The 20981-nt window shown below is 35.7% G+C and overlaps 3 protein-coding genes across 12 annotated transcripts in view; 1 reads left to right on the top strand and 2 right to left on the bottom strand.

The window, feature by feature from the left end:
* sky (GTPase-activating protein skywalker) overlaps positions 1 to 14800 on the top strand; it is a 70335-nt gene extending 55535 nt beyond the window's left edge. For 2 of the 9 annotated variants that reach the window (XM_064695266.1, XM_064695265.1), the window contains 7 exons: positions 7091 to 7215; positions 7279 to 7607; positions 8451 to 8622; positions 10038 to 10124; positions 11677 to 11835; positions 11896 to 12116; positions 12671 to 14800. In XM_064695266.1, coding sequence (XP_064551336.1) covers positions 7091 to 7215; positions 7279 to 7607; positions 8451 to 8622; positions 10038 to 10124; positions 11677 to 11835; positions 11896 to 12116; positions 12671 to 12812 — 1235 coding nt within the window. In that variant the 3' untranslated portion in view covers positions 12813 to 14800. Of the gene's footprint in view, positions 1 to 7090; positions 7216 to 7278; positions 7608 to 8450; positions 8623 to 9023; positions 9054 to 10037; positions 10125 to 10723; positions 10781 to 11676; positions 11836 to 11895; positions 12117 to 12670 lie in introns of all 9 variants that reach the window. The other 7 variants (XM_064695270.1, XM_064695269.1, XM_064695268.1 and 4 more) reach the window with 4 other exon arrangements.
* Positions 14801 to 15382: 582 nt separating this feature from the next.
* On the bottom strand, positions 15383 to 16495 carry LOC135437374 (UPAR/Ly6 domain-containing protein bero). Of its 2 annotated transcripts, none has more exons than XM_064695276.1 (3): positions 16256 to 16495; positions 15964 to 16146; positions 15383 to 15731 (listed from the first exon to the last, which is right to left on the bottom strand). In XM_064695276.1, exons 1-3 carry the CDS (start codon positions 16305 to 16307, stop codon positions 15520 to 15522), a joined length of 447 nt encoding a protein of 148 aa, XP_064551346.1. In that variant the 5' UTR covers positions 16308 to 16495; the 3' UTR covers positions 15383 to 15519. The 2 variants fall into 2 exon arrangements, with proteins under 2 accessions (XP_064551346.1, XP_064551345.1); XM_064695275.1 differs by having other exon boundaries at positions 15386 to 15731; positions 15964 to 16140; positions 16250 to 16493.
* A 376-nt stretch (positions 16496 to 16871) lies between these two features.
* On the bottom strand, positions 16872 to 19352 carry LOC135437373 (UPAR/Ly6 domain-containing protein CG9338). Its single transcript, XM_064695274.1, has 3 exons — positions 18723 to 19352; positions 18460 to 18633; positions 16872 to 17240 (listed from the first exon to the last, which is right to left on the bottom strand). Exons 1-3 carry the CDS (start codon positions 18769 to 18771, stop codon positions 17002 to 17004), a joined length of 462 nt encoding a protein of 153 aa, XP_064551344.1. The 5' UTR covers positions 18772 to 19352; the 3' UTR covers positions 16872 to 17001.
* Between the last annotated feature and the right edge of the window lie 1629 nt (positions 19353 to 20981).

Genomic DNA, 20981 nt, shown 5'->3' with positions numbered 1-20981 from the left:
AGCATGTGAAATGTGTGTACATATATTTATATTTACTTGTGTATTGTTAAAGGTAAGCATGCGTGACCTTTTGGGCCCATTTTCTACTGGGCCTTGAGCTCTTCTTTAATCACTATTTCCTGAGTTGAGGCGCGTTTGAGAATTTCAATATTTAGTGTTAGGAGAGTAAATTTAAAGCTGGCCCGCTCGAGCTCAATGCTGGTCATAACGACCAAAAATAAGAGCAATTTGTCTTTATAACTATTTCAAGAATCTTTCGGTTCAATCATCAGCGGACTTTGCTATCGACTCTAGATTTGCAGGGCCTTGTCCTCAGTTCAAAACCTTAAACCACTTGAGAATTATAAGCTCAAATTTTATGGTAATTTTTCGTAATATTCCTCAAAAGTTTTTTCCTACAAGTTTTAACAAAAGCATTTTTTAATTACTGGAAATTTTCTATAATTTACATACATATATGTAAGTCTTAATTGCAATAATTTTCAATGTTGCCTTTGAAAGCTAACCCAGCTTTCATTCCAGCTAGCTCATGAGTGTTATTCCCCAGCTCTTTGCTGGTTACGAAAACATTCATTAAACAATGTTAATTATTTTACTTAAGTGTTCTAGTTTATATCGCACTTCTCTACAGTTTATAGAAAGAATATACACACATACACATATGTATCTACATATTTAGTTGTAAACTAGTTTCCGCCCTTGTTACCAGAAATGTGTGTCTGGCATCGGATCTCTTAACTCAATTGTTGTTCTTGCGTCTGCTGTGACTCGACGCCAATTAATTTGCTACAATTTGTATCTTTAAGCGGTTTAAAATTGGATTAATCTGGCTACATGTGGGCAGAGATTGTTAGAGCTGCCTATTGCCAGCCTAAACAAACGATTTGAAGAGAAACATTTAAATTTTCAATCGTTTGCCATAAATAAATAAACATTTTGTAGTGACATATTTTAATGTGAATTTGTTTACAGATTTGACCATGTATCTTTATTAATAAATTGATTATTAATTTTACTGCATGACAGCTTAACCTATTTAAATGTGGGAATTAGTTTTTACCTAAACTTTATATATTTTTCAAAGTGTTTAATATAAACTGTAAAAGTTGAAAGATTTAACATTCTAATGAGGGATTCGAAGTTGCGTGTCTCTGCCAAATTAAAGTTAAGTGTCAATTAGAATTGAGAGATGCAATTGACTGTAGATGGGAGATACTTTATCATATTAATTTGCAGGAACAGTAAACCGATTTCTTCCACCTTTAAGTAGTTTTTGTGTTAATCAAGTCTAAGTTAGTTTCCGGCGCCCATCATCATGCCCCCGGCTCCCTTTCCGTTGCGTCTCTGGATAAACTTGCCAATAATGATTTTAGATGAAAGATTGTTTTAGCACTCAATCCATTACTTCTATAAAAAGTTTCACACAATATAAAAATATATGAATTGTAGAGAGGAAAAGAAGAAGCATATTTGAAAGCGGAAAAGTTCTCCCATTTAATTTCATTGTCAGCTCGATTTAGATTTCCGCAGCTCTCATGTGGCCATCACCTGGCTTAGATTAAAAATGACAGCTGCATGGCCTCCATACTGTAACCCCAAAATGTGGTTCATGCGCCGCAATATCAGGACACATGGAGTGTAGGGGCTTATAATCAGTTAATCTCAAAGGCTGAACTCTGAACACCCCCATTTGTGAAATTACTATATGGTTCTTCAGATTAAGAAACTGTGAAACAACAAGACAATTAATCGATTTGCATCTGGGTTCAAGTGTGTGGCGCACACAATTTAGAATATGTATTATCTGGGAAAATATACCTATAGCTGTTCGTAGAAAGTCCGCTAAATGCAACCAATAGATGGGTGACGCTTGCGATTAATATGCGACGTTGCTTGAGAGGCACATGACAGCTCTGCTCTGCTTCCCCTCCTCCGCCTTCCGCCTGCCCACCGCCCGCCTGCAGCTGATAAAGCTGCGCCTGATAAGCCACCGTCCAAGCGGCACGGAAAGAGGTCGACTTTTAAAGTCGACAACATTTTATTCTCCATTTGTTTTCTGTCTACTTGTCTCGTTCTTCCAGATTTGGAGGTTTGTTTACACGGCGCAAAAATTACTGTAGCGTCTGGAGATTGCGATTCCGGGCCAGTTTCAGTTTCAAGGTAGTCGCCACATTGGCTATAAATAGTTCTCACCCTCCCCCCCCCCCCCCTGGCATAGGGTACAAAGGTCCATTGTTTACGCGAAACAAATGAAATTGAAAAATGAAATTACGAATGTGTAAACTCTGTGCACACAAACGGCGAAGGTCGCAGAAAGCATCCTATAAAAAAAAAAAAAACATTACAAATCAACAATTCAGTAACGAAAATATATGAATTATAAAAACATTAAATAAAGAATGAAAAAATTATTTTTGAGCTGCATTTTCAATCAGCATTTCGTGCATTTCAAGTTCAAAAGTCGCACATAAACAATGTATAAAAAATGTACGCGATGTTTACATACATTCGTGTACACACACATGTATGTACAATAAAATACATACATATATACCAAGTCCATATTGACACTTTGTACTGCTTGTCGACATCTTGTTGACGTCATTGACTTGTCGTTGGTTGTTGTCTGCGTTGAATGCGTTGAATTTTACGCAAATTCTTTTTATTTATTTCTTCTTTTTTTTGCCACTTGTATAAAAGTAACAGATCCACGGCACAAGACTACAAATTTTGCAGTACAGTGGTTGCTCAATAAGTGTTACACTTGTCATTTGAAACTTTATAGAAATCATGATAAGCAGTTTCTTGAGTTCACAAAATACTTTGCTCTCTATTTATACACTGAACCCATTGGAAATGGGTAAAAAGATTAAAATAATAAGTAAACCAATTCGAATTACCTACCAATTTAAGCCATAATTTAAATGCTGTTGTTTTTTTGAGAATGGACGAATATTTAATTTATTGTTTTCCAGAATTCAGAATCTCCTTATATTTTCTTTTGTTTTTCTTTGCTTATTAACATTTAGTTAACAGAATCAATTAGCTTCACGAAAAAGAACCTTTTTCTATTGTTTAACAACACTGAAATATTTATTTTTGCTTAGAAAAATCCTAGAAATATGATATTTGGCTTAGTTTTATTTAAATAGAAAATCAAATGACTTTCACAAATTACAATTCATAGAAAACAAGACTTAACCCACGAACTGTTAAGTTTATTTTACCGTATGACCACTGTAGTTGCGGCATGTGACATACATTTGTAGATCTACATCCACATTGCTTTAGATCTAGAATTATAATTGTAGTTTATTTTTAGTAAACGTCGTATTTCAGCAATTGTTGCTTATGACGCCAACACGTGAGCATAAAATTGACATAAAATACAATTGGGCAAAGCCATTCGCATTCGCATTAGCAGTCGCATGTAGATAGCCACACTCCCCAGCCCGTATCCGAGTCCCGAACGCAGCGAAGCCAAACAAATGCGCACTTTTTATATATCATCTTTGGGTTTGCTTTTATTTTATGGCTGTTTGTTATTCTGTTTTTCTGTTTATGCCCTACCCAAACATTGTCGAGCTTTGCCTATTTGTTTTTGCACGGCTTTTATATGGACGCACTCAAACCCACCCCCAACTTACCTAGCCCCCGCTCTATAAATAAGCACTTAAGTCTTACGTGCTCTGCGATATAAAATACAGAAAGAGAATCATTCGACTTGACGCACCAAGAACTTGCCCAGTGCTCGGCTTGAATGGTGATACTTTTTTCATCATTTGCATATTCATGAATGTCGAGCATAGAAGCCAAAGCTCACCAATACAAGCACGTGCTCGCCTTTACGCTTGTATGTGCGCGCAAAAGCTCTTTCTAATGCAGCTAAGCGGCGAGTGCTTCTTGTGCTTTCCTCTATTTATATCCATGTTTACTGTGCGTGACTGAATTTGCAGAAAGGTAAATGTCAACCTGACATCAAATAGTTACATTTCTAAGCAGTTCCACTGTTTCCTACTGATGCGACTGGTATATATATACTTGGTACATATTCAGTTTATTTGAAGCGCAACTTTTGTGCAAACACTTTGACTTGTAAGGCTCTCGAGTGCGTGCCTTGAAGTTCCTATACTTCCAAGTGCATGGCTAGCCAAGACGGAGCCAAACCAAATGTCATTTGAGTCCCAGTTTATGCCTAGCTATGTTTTAAAATAACTAAACCTTATTTCACAATCTTTCGTATGGTGGAAATCAGCAAGTACGGATTGATTCCATTGCAAAAAAATTTAAATGAAATTAAAAATACATTAAACCATATTTTACCAAAAATATTTCAAATTAGTCAATAATATCATCTTTCAGTAAAATCAGGATAAGCGTTTAATTAAAAAAGTCTATAAAATCTTATTTTTAGGGTCTGTTGAATGTCTTTAAATGACTTGAATTCGCTGGTAAATAGTTATTTATTCAAAACTTTTTCGTTCTTCCCGTCTAAATTTTAAATACATTTTGTTCCTAATTTTCTCAAACTTTTAACCCATACATATTTTATGTATTATATTAAACGGTATTAGCTTTAATAATTTCAAAATTGTAAAAATTAGTATAAAACGCGACTTTGAGCTATTTCACGCGTTTCAAGTTCGGCTGCCGTTTTGTTTATTTTTTAAAGGGCATTGCAATTTCCACATGGCGCTGCCGCAGCTCAATTAGCGTTTGCGAGAGAAAAAAATTTGTTAGAAAAATATTTCTATGGTTTTCATTTAACACGCATCGCGTCTATTTTGGTATTTAAAACATTGTTTATGTTTTTTTGTTATTTTTTGTTGCTTGTGGCCTGCTGTTTTGTGTCCAAAGCATGATGAATTTAGACCAGATATGTTGAAAGGCAGCTCAGCTGCAGTACATCAAAGTTGTCTATACAAATGATTGAATGAGGGAAAAGCTGTCCAACAACAACTACATAGGCGACGGCACGTGAACCGGGCAGCGATTTCTTAAGCCAGTTTTATTAAATATTTTATTATTGTTGCTGCTGCTGTTGGTTATCGGTTTAATTGGTGTCATAAAATTAAAGTTCCCCTTACCCCACACACTTTAGCAGCAGGCCAGCCAATTGTCGTATTGCAGCTGTCAACTATTTATAGACAAGCAGAGCAATTAGTGCTCGATTAAATATTATTAATAATTTACTTATTTTTGGCTATTTGTGAAGCAAACTCAGAGAAATTCGCAGAAGACAAGCTGAAACAAATGCCGTGCCTTAAATAGAACTCAAGTCAAATAATGAATGATAAAAATACGCTAAGCAAATAGTGCAGCGGGATGTCGCTTATCAGAAGTTGTAGGTTTCCGCAAGCGATAAGCCGCAACATGTAGATACACCCACATATGCAAAGATACAGATACATTTCAGAGATACGAGCTGCGTCCTACGCCTGTGTGCTGCGTATCTTTGAACTTTTGCAGTCTGTCAAAACAATTGATAACATTTGAAACAATTAAATAACTATTAAGGGCAATCATAAACTAAGTCAAACCGCCTTAGGCCGCAATGAACCGCAACGAACCGTACTTAAAAGCTGATAAGCCCGTTGCTGATAACAGCTGAAAGCTAAAAGCTAAAAGCGGGCTGCTGCACACATCAGCGACAGGCTCTTTGTTTATGTGCAAATCAATGCAACTGGCATTTACTTATGTAAGCCACTGTAAACGATAAAACCATATCTAAATGGCATTTAAAGTCCTCGATCGCTAATTGGGCGAGTCAACAAAAAATATATATATATAAGCATTCGGAAATATATTAAAAAAGCCGCCCCCACCCAATGGCAATTGCATTTTAAATGCTACACAAAATGTTTATTAAGTATTTTGTTGTTATTATTTGTAATCAGTTTTGTAAACAGTTAACGCTGCTAATGAGCCACACACGAAACCTAACTGCGACACGCAAAAATAAAAATTCCGAACAGAACCGAGTAAATAAAATACATATCTGTGGTATTATTTTTAGCAGCAGAGTCTGTTCTCGTCTCCAGCACCTTTTGCATAATTTGAGCTAATTTATAAATCAAATACTCGATATATGTGCACAGCAATGACTAATTTAATAAACAAATTGTGCGGCAGTTAATTGTGGCGAAAAGCTGCTATAAAAACACAATTGCCGGTTGGATCCCAATAAAACCTGACCCGGAGCTTAGCTCTGCAAACTTAAGGCGGTCAAAGTGCAGGCACATGCACAACTGGCTGCTTATATAAGCGTAACCTGTTGTCTTTAAAGTAATAAAAGGTATTTCTATTCTCAAAACAAACCTCAGCATTGAGTCCATATAAGTATTATCCAAATATGTGTACATATTTCTTTTTAATTCTAGATGTTTTTGCTCTTTGTCTTAAACCTATTATTGCTTATCTGTTGCATCTAACAAAAATGGCTTACACAAGTGCATTTTCGATTATGCATGTATTGGTAAGCTTTGTCCCATAAAGCTCTTCGTACATTTAAAGTCCTGTATAGAGTGTGCACAGAGCTTTAAGCGCACGAATCGTCGGCATATGTGAGCTGTGTACGTGAGTTGTGAGCTCTGCATGATTTATTATGGATTAAATATGTACTACATATAGGGTATTTTCAAGGTCAAGCACATTCCTTCCTCTCTGTGCATTTCCAACGTTCGCTCTATTGAATGCGATTTGTGCTGCGTCATTGCGGTAACGCCCTCGAGGCTCTGCACCACACCGAAACCGCAAAGCACACAAAGCTCATCAGCCGCAAGCGACGATGCGCTGAACGCGGATTGTGGAACGAGCTCAGGAAGCTGCAGTGCAAATTGCAATTTGAAATTGTGCAATTAAATTAGAGACAAGCCGCACATATGAGGCAGAACGCTGGGCCGAGCGGTGGGTGAGTGGGTTGCGGTTGTGTCGCTAAGGTTAGGCCTCTCATTAAGCTCGAGATGATTTTCCAAGCAAAATGCAATTCAATACCGTTGTAGATTAGAAAAAAAAAATACTGCCATGCAACAAGATCAAGTTATAAAATATAAAATGTGCTAACAACAATTTCTACTACTTTGCTTTGCAGAGGAGGAAGCCTATTTGTGCCTGGCCGGACTTGTGGGCAGCAAGGAGAAGACATTCATTAATCAAACCAAACTGCAGAATGAGGTCACCTGGAAGACGGTCATGCAGATAGCCAAAAAGCACACAGTATGTATTCTCAAACAAATAGATCAGTTAGATCAAATAAATAAATGTATTTGTTAATTTTAGAAAAGTGCCATTGCGTATTTCCAACGCATCTGTCCCAGCCAGAAGCTGGAGCGCGTCTTCATGGACTGGTGCTGGTGGATATTAGCTGGTCTGCCCTTTCAGCATTTGGTGCGAATTATGGACTGCTATTTCCATGAGGGCATCAAGGTGCTATATCGCGTCGCCCTGGTCATACTCAATCTCTTTCACAAGGAATGCCAGTCGAACAACGAATGGAGTCCGGACAATATTAAAAACGACATTGGCAATGCGCTCATCAAGTTCTGCAAAAAGATACCAGTATCTCCGGCTAAGCTGCTCCATGCCGCTTTTAGTATTAGGGGACTCAGGTAAGGCCACTTTCACAGTATGCTCTACATGATAATGATAATGTAATACGAGAAAAAAGAATTAACATGAAAATAATTATTAAATGCGACATGATTTATCATATATTGAATCAATACAAATATTTATAATCTATATTCAGCGTGTATCCTAATAAAGATTCGTTGTAACTTTCAAATCAATATGCAGGATCACAGGTTGATAATGCGCTAATGTTATATTAGCAGATCTTGTTACTATTGTCAATCTTGGATATATAATAGATAAAGCTAGCAAATTGAGCAAGCAAATATGCATTTACCCTGTTCTTATATTATTATGCAATTTTGACTATATGCCTGCAAATACCCTGCATATTTATAAAGACAAATGTATTGATACCAGCTTTGGTCTAGAAAGTTTTTCACTTATCCTTTTTTACTTATTCTTAACTAAACTTCCCAACAATCCAATTTTAAACCTTTTGGAATATGAATATGAATATGAATATGAATATGAATATGAATATGAATATGAATTTGAATTTGAATATGAATATGAATATGAATTTGAATATGAATATGAATATGAATATGAATATGAATATGAATATTAATATGCAATTAAAAATAACATGCACTAATCATATCTATCATTATCATCATTAGTTAAGCTATTCAGATTGTTTTTTCAAAATCTAATTAAATTATTTCCTATTCTCGATTAATATATCGTATGTATTAACTATGCCTTGATTAAATGTAGATATATCTATTACAAATGAGAAGCTATTGAATTGGCATTCACTTTGTGTGAACATTTGAAATATTACTAATCAAATATTTTTCTCTTTTTTCATTTTCCAGTACCCAGTATATTTCTAGAATATTTATCAAGACTGAAATGCTACTAAAAAGCCGATCCGCATTCAATAGCGGCTCGAAGCAATTAATCAAATCGCGTTCAAGTGATAATCTGCCCACTAGTCAGTCGCAGGTCAACATCCAAATGATGTCACATACATTGACCATACGTGAGGTAAGTAAACGACAGACACTGGCCTCGGTTAGAAGCCCATAAAACCCCCAACTACCCACAACCACTCAGAACCACACAAACAGCCAGGCAAAACCTACCACCTATCTATACTAGCTATGCATAACTCAATTTAACAGTTTTCAAGGGTCTTTGGAACTGCACCCAAACCAAGTTTGGTTTTTTTTAGACTTCAGTTCAACTTAGGTTTAGGTTTTGCTCCAAATATAACGGTTATTCTTTATCCACACAGCACCGCACACACTTATATAACTTAACTAATTATGGTAAACAACTGTAAAACTCTATTGATTTATTGTTTTTGTGTTCTTTCAAAACTCACACAACAACAACAACTCAACTCAACTCACTTGAAAAAATATCCAATTGAAAAACAAAACCAGAAGCTGCACTCCGAGAGCTGTCGCAATTTGGTATGGGGCTATAAAATACGTATATATATATATATATATAGATCATATATTACTATATACTATAGGATGATAATGCTGACTGATGTTCAAACTCTGCTTGTTTTGTTTTTCATAAATAATTAACTAAAAACACTTTTGAGTTCTGAGTTAAAAAGCGCCTCCTACGCATGTTTTCAGCTTTTTCTAGCTAGCAAAAATCATGCGCAGGATATGGCATTATGTTCTTTATGTTTTATCCTTCGATTGGCTACGCTATGGATTAAATTGTTATCCACGCTGATAATTCAAAATTCTAGCGGATTTACAGCTTATGATATAGCGGTTTTACAGCCAACAGTTCTTTTTGTTGTGTTTTTTGAATGTGTTTCTTTTTCTTTTCGTTGCAAAAATATACTTAACAAAACTCAATTTTAAAAACTTATCTTGAGTTTCCTTGCTCTAACTTTTAATCAATGCATAACAACAACACAAACAACAACAACTACAATATATATAAAAGCTACTTATCCATTTCCGTTGCTAAACAAAAAGTTGCATTTAAGTTCAGTTTTTATTAAACATTTTATGTTATCGCACTTCTTTTGCACTCCAAGGCCAAAAAAAAAAGAAATATATAAAAAACAAAACACAATCAAAAACAAAAACAACCACAGCCACAATTGAGACCCAATTTAATGCCAAAAATTGTTCTATATATCAATATTAACTTTTTCAATATATCATATATAAAATGTTATTTCTATTTTTCTTGTATTTTGCGCTGCCTTGGCAAACTTTGAATGACAAAAAAAAAAACTGAAAATAATAAAAATCGAAAACCAAAATTCTTATAAATATAAAAATACTTATTAATATAACAAATATAACATGCGTGCGCTTTATCAACATGAAATTTCACATCTTTCGAAACTGACATTATATATCATGTGCATAAAACTAAATAATTATATGTGTATGTGTATGTGTATGGCATTGTGTATACAGGGCGAAAAGTCGCCCGGTCATAGAGCCATCGCCATGGGTGTCTATCCCATACACAATCTCAAAAGTCAAGTCTGTAAGAACGAAGATGTAAGTCCAGAAGAGAGCAGTCGAAACGCCGAACCGCCACTTTGCTAACTTTTTGCTAGTTATCCCTACTCGATATATATATATACATACATATGTTTTCTTTTAAAGTATTATTGTAAAGCAAGTATTCTATAATACATACAGCACACACACCCAAGAAAACGGAATGTAACGCTTATCAAACTGCACCTCAAATCAAAGTCTTTCTCTTTTGCTCACCCAAAAAAAAAACACTGCTCTTAGCGAGGTGCTTCACCTCCCCCCGCCACAGTCCACATTGCATGCTCTGATGTGTGCAAGAATCGAGTTTCCAATTTTGTTGGCATTACATAATATAGCATAATTAAGTATTAAATATTATTTTACAACTTGTTTTTTTTTTTTTATAGTTAGTTTTTCTGTTTCTGTTTTTATTTAATTTAGCCTTTGAAAGTTTTAAGCAGCAGAAGGGCCCACCACCCCCTCCCCTCGCCGAGTTTTATTCCCTTCCCCAGCCCACCCCACCCCCGAAATCTGTATCCTATGTCAAACTTTCAATCGATCATTCAAATCGAGTCGCATCTAATCTTGACATTGCTATATATCATCTTTTTTCATAGCATTTTGGTTTACCGGGCACAACGAATTTCATTAAAACCTGGACGGATAGACAATTTGTAAGCACATATCTCTATTACGAGCCAACATTTTACAACAAATCGTGAATGATCCATCCAAAGAAATTCCCATTCCAATAATAAAACAGTTACATCTTGTGCCGTTTTATTAGACAATTTAACAAAATAAAAAAACAAAAAAAAAGTTTCCCAATTAGCGCTAAATCTTTATCCCAATATTTCTCTCTCTCTCTCCCCCCCTTTCACTTTCTCACCCACTTTCTCTCTCTCTCACTCTCTCTTTAATTGTGTGTTTGTGTGTGTGTGTGTGAGCGTCCCTTGTATTGGTAAACTAAACCTTCATATATAGAGCCTACACAAATCGCAATCACCATTCATTAATCGAGCCATTCCAATTTACAGTTTGGCAGGCCGACAGTTTGGCAGTCATAGCAAACAGTTTAACATGCACTGCGCCGCTGCAATAAATGCGCTGCTGCTGCTGCTGTGCATCAAAGCAAGAAAAAAATCTCAATAAAATCGAATTGTATTTTTTTTTCGTTTATGTATTTGTAGATTTTGATTTTTCAGTTTTAAATAAATATATAATTAATATTCTTTATGTATGATTCATGTATTAACTTGGCTTTTAGTTTTTTTTGGCCTTTTAGTTCATGTTCTAGTTAATATGTCCTTACCATTTGTCTCTCTTTCTGTCTCCCTGTTTATCGCTCTGTATCTACCACCCCGCCCAAAATGCCTAATATTGTTTTTTGTGTGTGTTTATTTAGAGTAAATATCTATATATATATATAATTATTTTAACTGTTTTAAACATTGGCTAACGCTACCCTTTTTCTAGTTAATCGTAGTTAATTTTGCCTAATAATATATCTCAGCTAGTCTTACAGAGCTTTATTAACTTGTTTTCACATAATCCCTACTCCCTCTCACAGCTGTTCACGCTGTGGTCCTGGCTGCCCGTGCGAATCACCATGTACCAGCCGGTGCTGCTCTACACCACCGAGGAGCACGGCTGCTCCCTGACGACCTTCTACGTGCGCGTCGAGCAGCACGAGCCCACGCTGCTCATGATCAAAACGTGCAACAATGAGGTAGGTGTGGGAGACTTTATCATTAGAATGCGCTTCTAATTCCATTCTATTTTCACTCAGGTATTTGGCGCCTATTGCTCGTCGCGCTGGTTTGAGCGCAATGTCAAGGATGACAAGGGCCAGAGACAGGCCTACTTTGGCACCGGCGAAACCTTCTTGTTCTCGCTGTATCCCGAGCGGGCCAAGTATCCCTGGGTGGGCATCGAAGGCGATCGCGATCTGGGCCACAGCTCCGAGCTCTTTATGGCAGCTGACTCCAAAATGATAACAATTGGCGGCGGGTAAGTCGAAATCAACTAAACCAATCAACGAAGCTGAAAATGAAACTGAAACATTATAAACCTTCTGTAAACGCTATGTTAAGTTGTGGCAATAACATTGTGCTGTTAACGCTATGGAGTGGTTGATCTATATCACAGTTATATCTGCTTTAGATTTGTTATAAATTGGTTTCAGTAAAGCAATCGATGACAAGATCGCTTAGCACCATTTTTCCATTCACTTAATTAAATGTATAATTTTCTATAGATTCCTTTATAAATTGTTTGACACTTCTATAAATTTAAATCATTTTGTTAATGAGTTGATTTATTAACAGTTGACTATGCTAAACAGCGCACTGTTATTTAACATAGCACAGATATGTCAGTGAAAGTATTTTGTTATGTTAACTAAACAGAATTTAAGAATTTCCATATGACATGCAATGTGCAATTTTCAACATATTCTTTATTTATATTCAGTTAAAGTTTTTATTGTTTTTACCAAATATATGTTTAATTAATATATATCTTCACATTTGTAACCTGATTAACTTCTTTGTTGTACTTTACAGTGAGGGCCAAGCTATTTGGATGGATGAGAACATACGATTTGGCAAGACGGACAGCTGTAAGACCTTCAACAATCCGCCGCTATGTCCGTCGGGTGACTTTGAGATACGCGTACTGGAGGTCTACGGCTTCGTGGGCATCTAAAGCCATATAGGCCCGATTGGCCCATAGAAACTCAAAACGAAACCAAATTGCCCGCCGATGTTCAAGTGCTCAGCTGAAACCCGCACCTATGCTCCTCTCAGACCTACTCATACACACACACACACACACACACACACAGTCTATGCCTACACACATATACATATATACAGACAAACACAATGCGTACGCTTGCGTTTCCGGCTCCAGCGGAAACACTAGGCAGAAGCGAAAGATGATGATGAAGAAGAAGAAGATTAATATTTGTGTAAACATTTATAAAAACTTATTTATAAATATGTATCTAAAGAGTAAAAACAAAAAAAAAGGCAGCAGTCGTTGTCGTCATTGCTGTTGTAATGTTAAATGTTTAAAACCCAAGCAAAAACAAATTATATATTGTATAATGGAAATACTCTGTGAGTTAATGTTTCAAAACGCAAAAGCTTTGAAATTATATACATACAATAGTTGTTATTCATAAAAAAAAAACTATTTATATATATATACATATATATCAAATATGTGTACATCTAAATGTAAATCGTAAAACGTAACCCTATTTCTATATAACGACTTTAAACGGCAGACAACAAACAAAATATATTCCTTAAATGAAAAGAAAAGCAAGCAAAAATATCAAAAAAATATTGTCATGTTAACTTTGTCTGCACATTTTGATAAATATTATTATTATTATTATTATTATGATTATGCCTAAAGTAATTTGTATGTTTACTTTTATTATTATTTTTCTGCTTTCTGTAAACCAAATTTACTGACTTGACTGAATTCGTTATAAATGTTATTAATATTATTATTACATATGTGTATAAATTATATACTTTGTAAATTGCATTGGAAACTTTTTTATTTTCTTACTATTGCTAGTTTCTATATATATATAAACTACCTATATATATATATATAAATATCCATATACAACTGAAATTTGCAGCATGAATTCAAAGCTAAAACAAAACACTAAACTTGCAGTGCAGTGTAATAGTTATATAAACGTATGCTATAGCTACGGTTAGAAGCCACAATAAAGCTATTTGGGCGTGCAGGGTGCGAGGTCGATAAAGTGGGGATTTAAGGGTCGGGGGGTGTGCACACATGTCACATATTGATCTCATTTATGATCCGTATCCAAAGCTTACAACAAATTCAATGTTTATTTAAGACTCATTCCATTTGTGCATTGCTCAAACTACACTCTTTTTTTTTATTTTTATAAACTTACTCACCGACAAAAATTTTGAACTATTTTGTTTCTATACAAAAACCTATTTTTCTTTTCATTTTTCTAGTCAAGAGAAAACAAGAAAAATTTCAAACATGTTGTGCACAAAGTTTCTTTATTTTTGGTAGGCGCTTGCGCACGCCCACTTTAGCGACTGCTCTTTGCACTACTCAAGCGAATTGTTACAATCACAACGAATACAAAACTTATATAGAAAATATTACAACAATTAACAATACATAAATCATAAATGTAAACTATGCCAAAAAAGAATGCGATTTGCTGTTGCTGCTGCGCCGACTCAAAGTTCTATGCGCCACTCAATTTTAGTTTAGATGAAACGCATAGATCAATACTCTATGAACAAATGAATCAACACATTTCGGAGCTGGACTCCAAAATAAAAAAAAGAACACACACACACCTCACTCATTTGCAACACACACACACACACATGTGGCAAGGCATGACAGCAAATTTGTAAAATGTTTGTGGCTGGTTAAAAGAAAACATATATATATATAATAAATTATGTGTATATTATAAATTTAGTTTTTAATTAATTAAACTCTCTGTGTTGTTGAAAGAATTGTGTATGTAAACAGCATTAAATATGGCATATGCTATAGCTCATACCCATAATAGCCTAGCTGAAAAGTTTGATTAATTCAAAAGTGAAAAAATATGAAGTTAAAAAAATTATGTATAAATATATTTGTTACTTGTTTCTGCGCTGTTGATAAAAGTTTTTAATTTACTTGGTTGACTATTGATACAAATTCTCAGATGATTGTTGGGCTAGGCTGAGGGGAGAGGTTGCGGGTGCGCTCATATTAATCTGAACAGTATTTGACAAAGGGCAGCAAAGAGTCAACTAATTCATTATCTTCTGTACATATACAATTGTTTACACTGTTTTCTATATAATTATAAGAATTGTTCTCTATGTGTAGTCGTTGTTAGGTTTCGATCATTTAATTTGTACAATAACCGACCATTATGTAGAAGACACATCTAAGTGTGTTATACATATATATATATATATAAACGATGATAAGCTCCAACTGAAGTTATATATTATGCAAACTGAAATATTACAATGAATAATATATATATAGATATATACGAACATATTTTAACTATGCGTTGTTCGCTATTTGAATTATAGAGCGTGTTGTTTATTTATTTTGTATTATTATTATTATTTTATTTTATGAATTACAAATACACACACATACGGTAATAAACGAATACAATTGAAAGATATACCCGATTATATATTATGTATTTCAAACGAAATAATGCATTATTATTATAAATATATATATATAATTATGTATGTTAAATCATTTTAGTGGATGTATAAAAACAAAACGAAGCTAAATCAAATAAAATGTAAAATGTTGCAAAAATATCAAACATGTTGCTTTCAGTTAAGACCTTTCTATTCGATTCTCAACATATTCAATTGCTGAATAAGTAAACTAAAATTAGCATTACGCTCAAAACCGTGCTGTGGACGTGTGCGAGGCGCGTGCTCCGATTACAGAAATCCTTGTGGCAGAAAACACAGCCCAGGAAGCTGAGCTGCGGCATCACCGGATCCGGCTGTTCATCGCACACAGACAAATCACCGAAAGCGCAGGAACGTCGCACAAACAACGCTTCATCAAGTGCTGCAAAAAAGAAGAGAAGATACACATATAAGTACACTAGCTTATACTACCCGGGTGAAATTTTGTAAAATTAATTTTCACATATATTAAAAATTAATTTTAAGCAGATTCAACTATAAATGAAGAAGAGAAATTTCCACGCATTTACCACATTTGCAGGTGGAAACTTCTAATCAATTTGTTAGTTAGTCGGTTATATTTAGATAAACTAACTAAAGCTTGGCATACTTACAGCCCCTGTAGTACTTGGTCAGGCACGCAGTGTCGGGTCGCTGCAAATAGTAAGCACGCAAATGTTCTGGCAGCTCCATGGAATCGCAGTCCGTTTTGGCAATGTCATCGGGCTGAAAATCATCGCCGCAATTCGAATCGTTGACGGAATCGCATTCATAGCAGCTAACGGCCAGAGCTGTGTGTCGATGACGATATGTGAGTGCGTGTGTGTGTGTGTGTGTGTGTGTTAAATGTGTGTGTTTAATATGTGTGTCAACAATGTATGACACGTTCGATGCGCTCACCTGTAGCGGCCAGCGAAACGAGCAGCAGCCCCAACGTCAACACCCAGCGCCCCAACATGCCCAACTGTTGTCTATCCGTGTGTGTGTGTGTGTGTGTGTGCGAGTGTGTGTGTAGTGCCCAGGTAGGAATACAGATGACGGATAGCTTGTATATTATGAGTGCACAGATTGGCCAGTTGATCGCGCCCAGAGCGTCACATGGCCGAACCAGCCGGACGAGCTGCACACGCGAGACTGAGCCAAAGCCAATCGCATTCTGAATGATGAGTTTTGTATTCAGTTTTTATTTTATTTTTTGCGCTATTTTCTTCTTTTTGTTATTTTCCATATAACACATTTGGTTTTCATTTGGCTGACCGCGTCTAGTACAGGCCACACATATACGATATGGAAATGAAAATGGAAATGGTATGAGCGGCATTTTGATAGCCGAAAATAAATGTCCGTTGACATGAAACATGGATTGGTGCAAAATACACGGCGCTATTGGGTGTGCCTGCATGAGTGTGTGTACGCTGTGTGTGTGTGTCTGTTTGTGTGTGTGTGGGCGGCGCGCCCTTGTTCATGCCGCAGACGCCTCTGCCCCGAGAGTTCATTGCGCGCACAAATAAACAATTTTCGCTTTATTCTATAATAATTTAGATTTTATTAGCTGGCCTTTGGCGCTTTCTCGGCTTTCTTGGCCATGGCCATATACATATAACAACAAACTAAGAACAACAACAACTTATGCCTAATGCCTTAAACATGCCTCATACGTCCCGTTGGCCGCCCTGCAGCCATCGAGCTGCCAGCAGATACAACGCCAATGCGGGCAGTTGCCACAGATGCACCTGCGGATGATCCGCTCCATTGCAGTAGTTCTCGTTGTCGCACACGTGGCAGCTGGCGTTCTGCACGGCGATCAGCGTGGGGTCCAGCTTGCAGCCAATCTCCGTCTCGTTCACCTCGCCAAAGTAGCAGCCACGCACGAATTTGTTGACGCCATTTTCTGTTTGCGGTTCAAAAATCAATTCAAACAATTAATTTTAACAATCTTGCGGCATACTTTTAGGCGGCGGGACATAAAAAAACACAGCTTTGGTGGCCGAAAAGCGGAATTCATTGGTGACTATTACAATATTATAATATCACAATCATTTCAGATTCAAGCTCAAAGCATTTTGTCTTTTGTATATAAGGTATACGAATATGTTGTATACTGATTGATCAATCAAATTTAAACTTATTTGAGTGTGCGTATTTAAAAGTCCGTGCTTTGATAATGACTGCAGACCCAACTGCAAATTCTAGCACAATTCTATTAATTGAATTTTCATTACTTGTCTAGATAAAGTCCGATCGTGTAACCCCATACCGTTTTAGGAAATTTGTGCTAATTTAAGATTGGACATTTTTGATTGCCGATCGTTAGTCCAAGACCCTACATTTCTTTAAAGCTCTAAATGACTATAGCTCTGGTAAATAAATTCTAATTTTGAAAATATATGGCTCTTGGTTCTTCATAGGTAGATTTATTGACAATAGAACAGATCCGACTTTATGATCAAATTGAACAATAGTCTCGATACTATCGAGTCCTAAATGGTATATTTTATAGAAGAAGGGATATCTCATAATTAGTTGAAGGTAGAATTTGTGAGATTGACTTGCTTCAAAAAGAACGCTGTCGGAACCAATTTAGAATTGAGCCGGGTAAGAAAAAGTGCATGTACATTTTTAATTATTAAATTAATACTTATACGTAACATTAAGATCTAATTTTTATCTCGCATTGTCCACTTGAAAATGCCAGATACATCAGCATTTACAAAGATAGACTCGTGTAGCACGGAGATTAACTTAACTTAACTCAAACATACTTTTGACTTTTGAACTTATACAAAAAAGACACTAACAATACGAATTCATTTTTTAAAGCATGATTTATTTATACAAAGTCTGTATCTTATCCCGAAATCTGTGACCTAAAGATACACATGTTGATCTTACAGATACATTTTTTATTCCACTGAGACGCTCTCTCTCTCTCTCTCTCTCTCTTCAACTCTCCCGCCTTGTTATATCCTAATTGGCCGTTAAGGGACGCGTAAGAAATTTATTTGATTTTCATGTATTAAGGTCATCTTATAAAAGACCGCATACTTTTCCGTCCGAATCATTTTCATTCATGAATATATTTGTGAGTTGGTTGGGTGGAAAATACTTACCGCGAAAAACTCGCTTCAGGCACGCTGTCGCATTCTTGTTGGTTAGCTCGTTTTCCAAAAAACGGGGCGGGGCAATAAAGGCGCAATCGTACTTGAAATGATTCTCGATTTCGAAATTTTCGCCGCAGCTCGTCTCGTAAACGGACTCACATGAGTAGCATCTGATGGCGTAAGCTGTTGGCATTGAATATACATATAGATATATATGTATATATATATATTGTTGAGTTTAATGGCTAAAGACAAAATGGTCAAAAGCGAACCTGTGGCCAGCAGCGTGAGGAGGGCGCCAAAGCAAAGTAAATACTGCATTTAACTGATGTTTTCGTATTAAAGAAAAACAAAGGAAAATCCAAGCTTTTTCCACAACCGGCTGTATAGAATTTAGAGCATTTATAGAACTTGTTTGGATTTATTTGGATTTTGTTGTTATATATGGAAAATCTTTATCACTTATTTTAATTGCCGCATTGGCATTTGGTTCTTTATGGAAATTTCTTATGTTGCTTTCCTTAATTGTATTTTCTCTTTTATTTTTAACTTTTTCACTCGACTCGCGGAAAGCAATTGAAACGAAACAATTTGGTTTGAAAGTGTTTGCTTGCGTCTTAGTCGGGGCATTTACAAATATATTTCTATAAATTACTCGTTTCTTTGCATATTTCTTATATTTGTATTATTTTGATGTTTTCGGCACTGTAAACTCGCGTCTTTCTTGCGTTCTATGGCTATATTTTGCTTAGATTTCCGCACCGATGTCTAACAACATTCGCCCGCTCTGTCTATAGAGATTTGTATCTTTTCTTGTTGTTGTTGTTGTTATTTTCCGGTGTGTTCTGTTTATAAAGCAGAAAACGCCTCAGCCGTCAGTCAGTCGACGGCCGCGTTCGAAATTATACTGAAAAATGCCAAAGCGTTTCCAAATTCCACTTCTGGGCTCTCACTCTCCCTCGCTCTCTCTTTCTATATATGTATGTACCTCTGTCTCACTCCTATCCTCCTCACTCTTTCGCTCGCCCGCTTGTTCCTGTCTTCGGGTCTGGGAAACTTGCTGGCCAGCGCTCGCGGGACACCTATTGAAATTGTCTAATTTTAATGAATTTCCCTCAGACACACACCGTCAAATGAATAAAATATATATGTATATTCTAGGTAGAATTTATAGCACACATATGGAGGAAGACGCCATGCGATTTCAGTTGGCTCTTAGCCCCTTTTTAATAACAGCAAAGAGAGCTAACAAAGCTGCCAAAGAGCACAAACAACTTGACAGTGTGGGTGAGTGTGTGCGTGTAGGTAGCTGCGTGTGCTAGTGTTATGTGTGGCGGGGGAGTGTGAGCAGGAGCTTTAATTACGGCCTTGGATGCAAGGACAGCTTTCACTGTGGACACATTTTCAATACATTTCCCTAAATGATGACTTCGTCGCTGTCAAAGGACGAGCTTAATAGTTAAATGATTTTACAGTTAAACGATAATAATTTAAAATAATTGTGCGGAAAAACTTATGTGTATTGCAAAATGCTTCATAACTTAATTTTAAGTTTAATTGTTTTTGTAGCACTTCGAACAATTCGATTACCTTAGGTAATGATTTTATAGAGAAATATATATTTGACTCTGTGGGATATGTGGGCTCGTTTATATATATTCTTATTAGATTTATTGAATGCAGTTCTTCCTAATGCCCGCAAGATTATGTTACAAATGAATTCCATTAAGTCGATTTTTCATTATATTTCGTGGCTCATAAGAGCTATATACAACAAATTTTGTACGGTTTCACATTTAGAATATTTAATTTTTTGAATACATCCATACTATGCCCTCAAAATTTTATTGAAATCGGACAAAAACACCGAAGCAAAAAACACTTAAGCATTTCCCATAGTATGTGGCAAAGGGCAAAAGCAGCGCAGCCGCACACCATAAGTGCGACAAGGAGAAGAAGCTTGCAAATTGTGTGTATATGTGTGAGTGTATATGTCAAGATCATATAACCTTATACGACTTTTTCCGTCTTTTGAAATATTTGGAATATTTAGAAAAATTATTTATCGGAATTTTGCGAGTGAGCCTTCGAATTCTTACAGTTTTCCCTATAAATTAGGCCAATATGAGTTCAAACAATGGAGCGAATCGCACGTATATTTGATTATTTGGCTAAATCTGTAATTGTCCAGAAGAATGTTAGATATTTCGAATGAATAAATAATATATTCGATTTCAATAATGTAGTAATAAGTAAAATAAATATAGTAAAAAGTAAATAACACATGTGTGAAGCATGTGTCATGGAAGTGCATTAATACAAAAACTTTTTCTCCGATCGATTGCTGCTATAAAAGCTATACAAAAATTTTTGTCGAAAAAATATCACACTCTCAAATATTGTGAAATCTTAAGTGTTGTGCAAAAAAGTTATAACACAAAAACTTACTCATTGTAGCTGTAATTATATTGATCTGTTGATACAGTAGTTCTATATGGTAAGATTTTGCTTTTAGTTGGTTTGATAAACAA

Source organism: Drosophila montana, unplaced genomic scaffold (genome assembly GCF_035044405.1).
Source record: "Drosophila montana isolate Dmon_TW-CO22-7 unplaced genomic scaffold, ASM3504440v1 contig_3734_1, whole genome shotgun sequence".
In the NCBI taxonomy this organism is placed as follows: Eukaryota; Metazoa; Arthropoda; class Insecta; order Diptera; family Drosophilidae; genus Drosophila; species Drosophila montana.
This window is presented reverse-complemented; position numbering and strand designations above follow the sequence as displayed.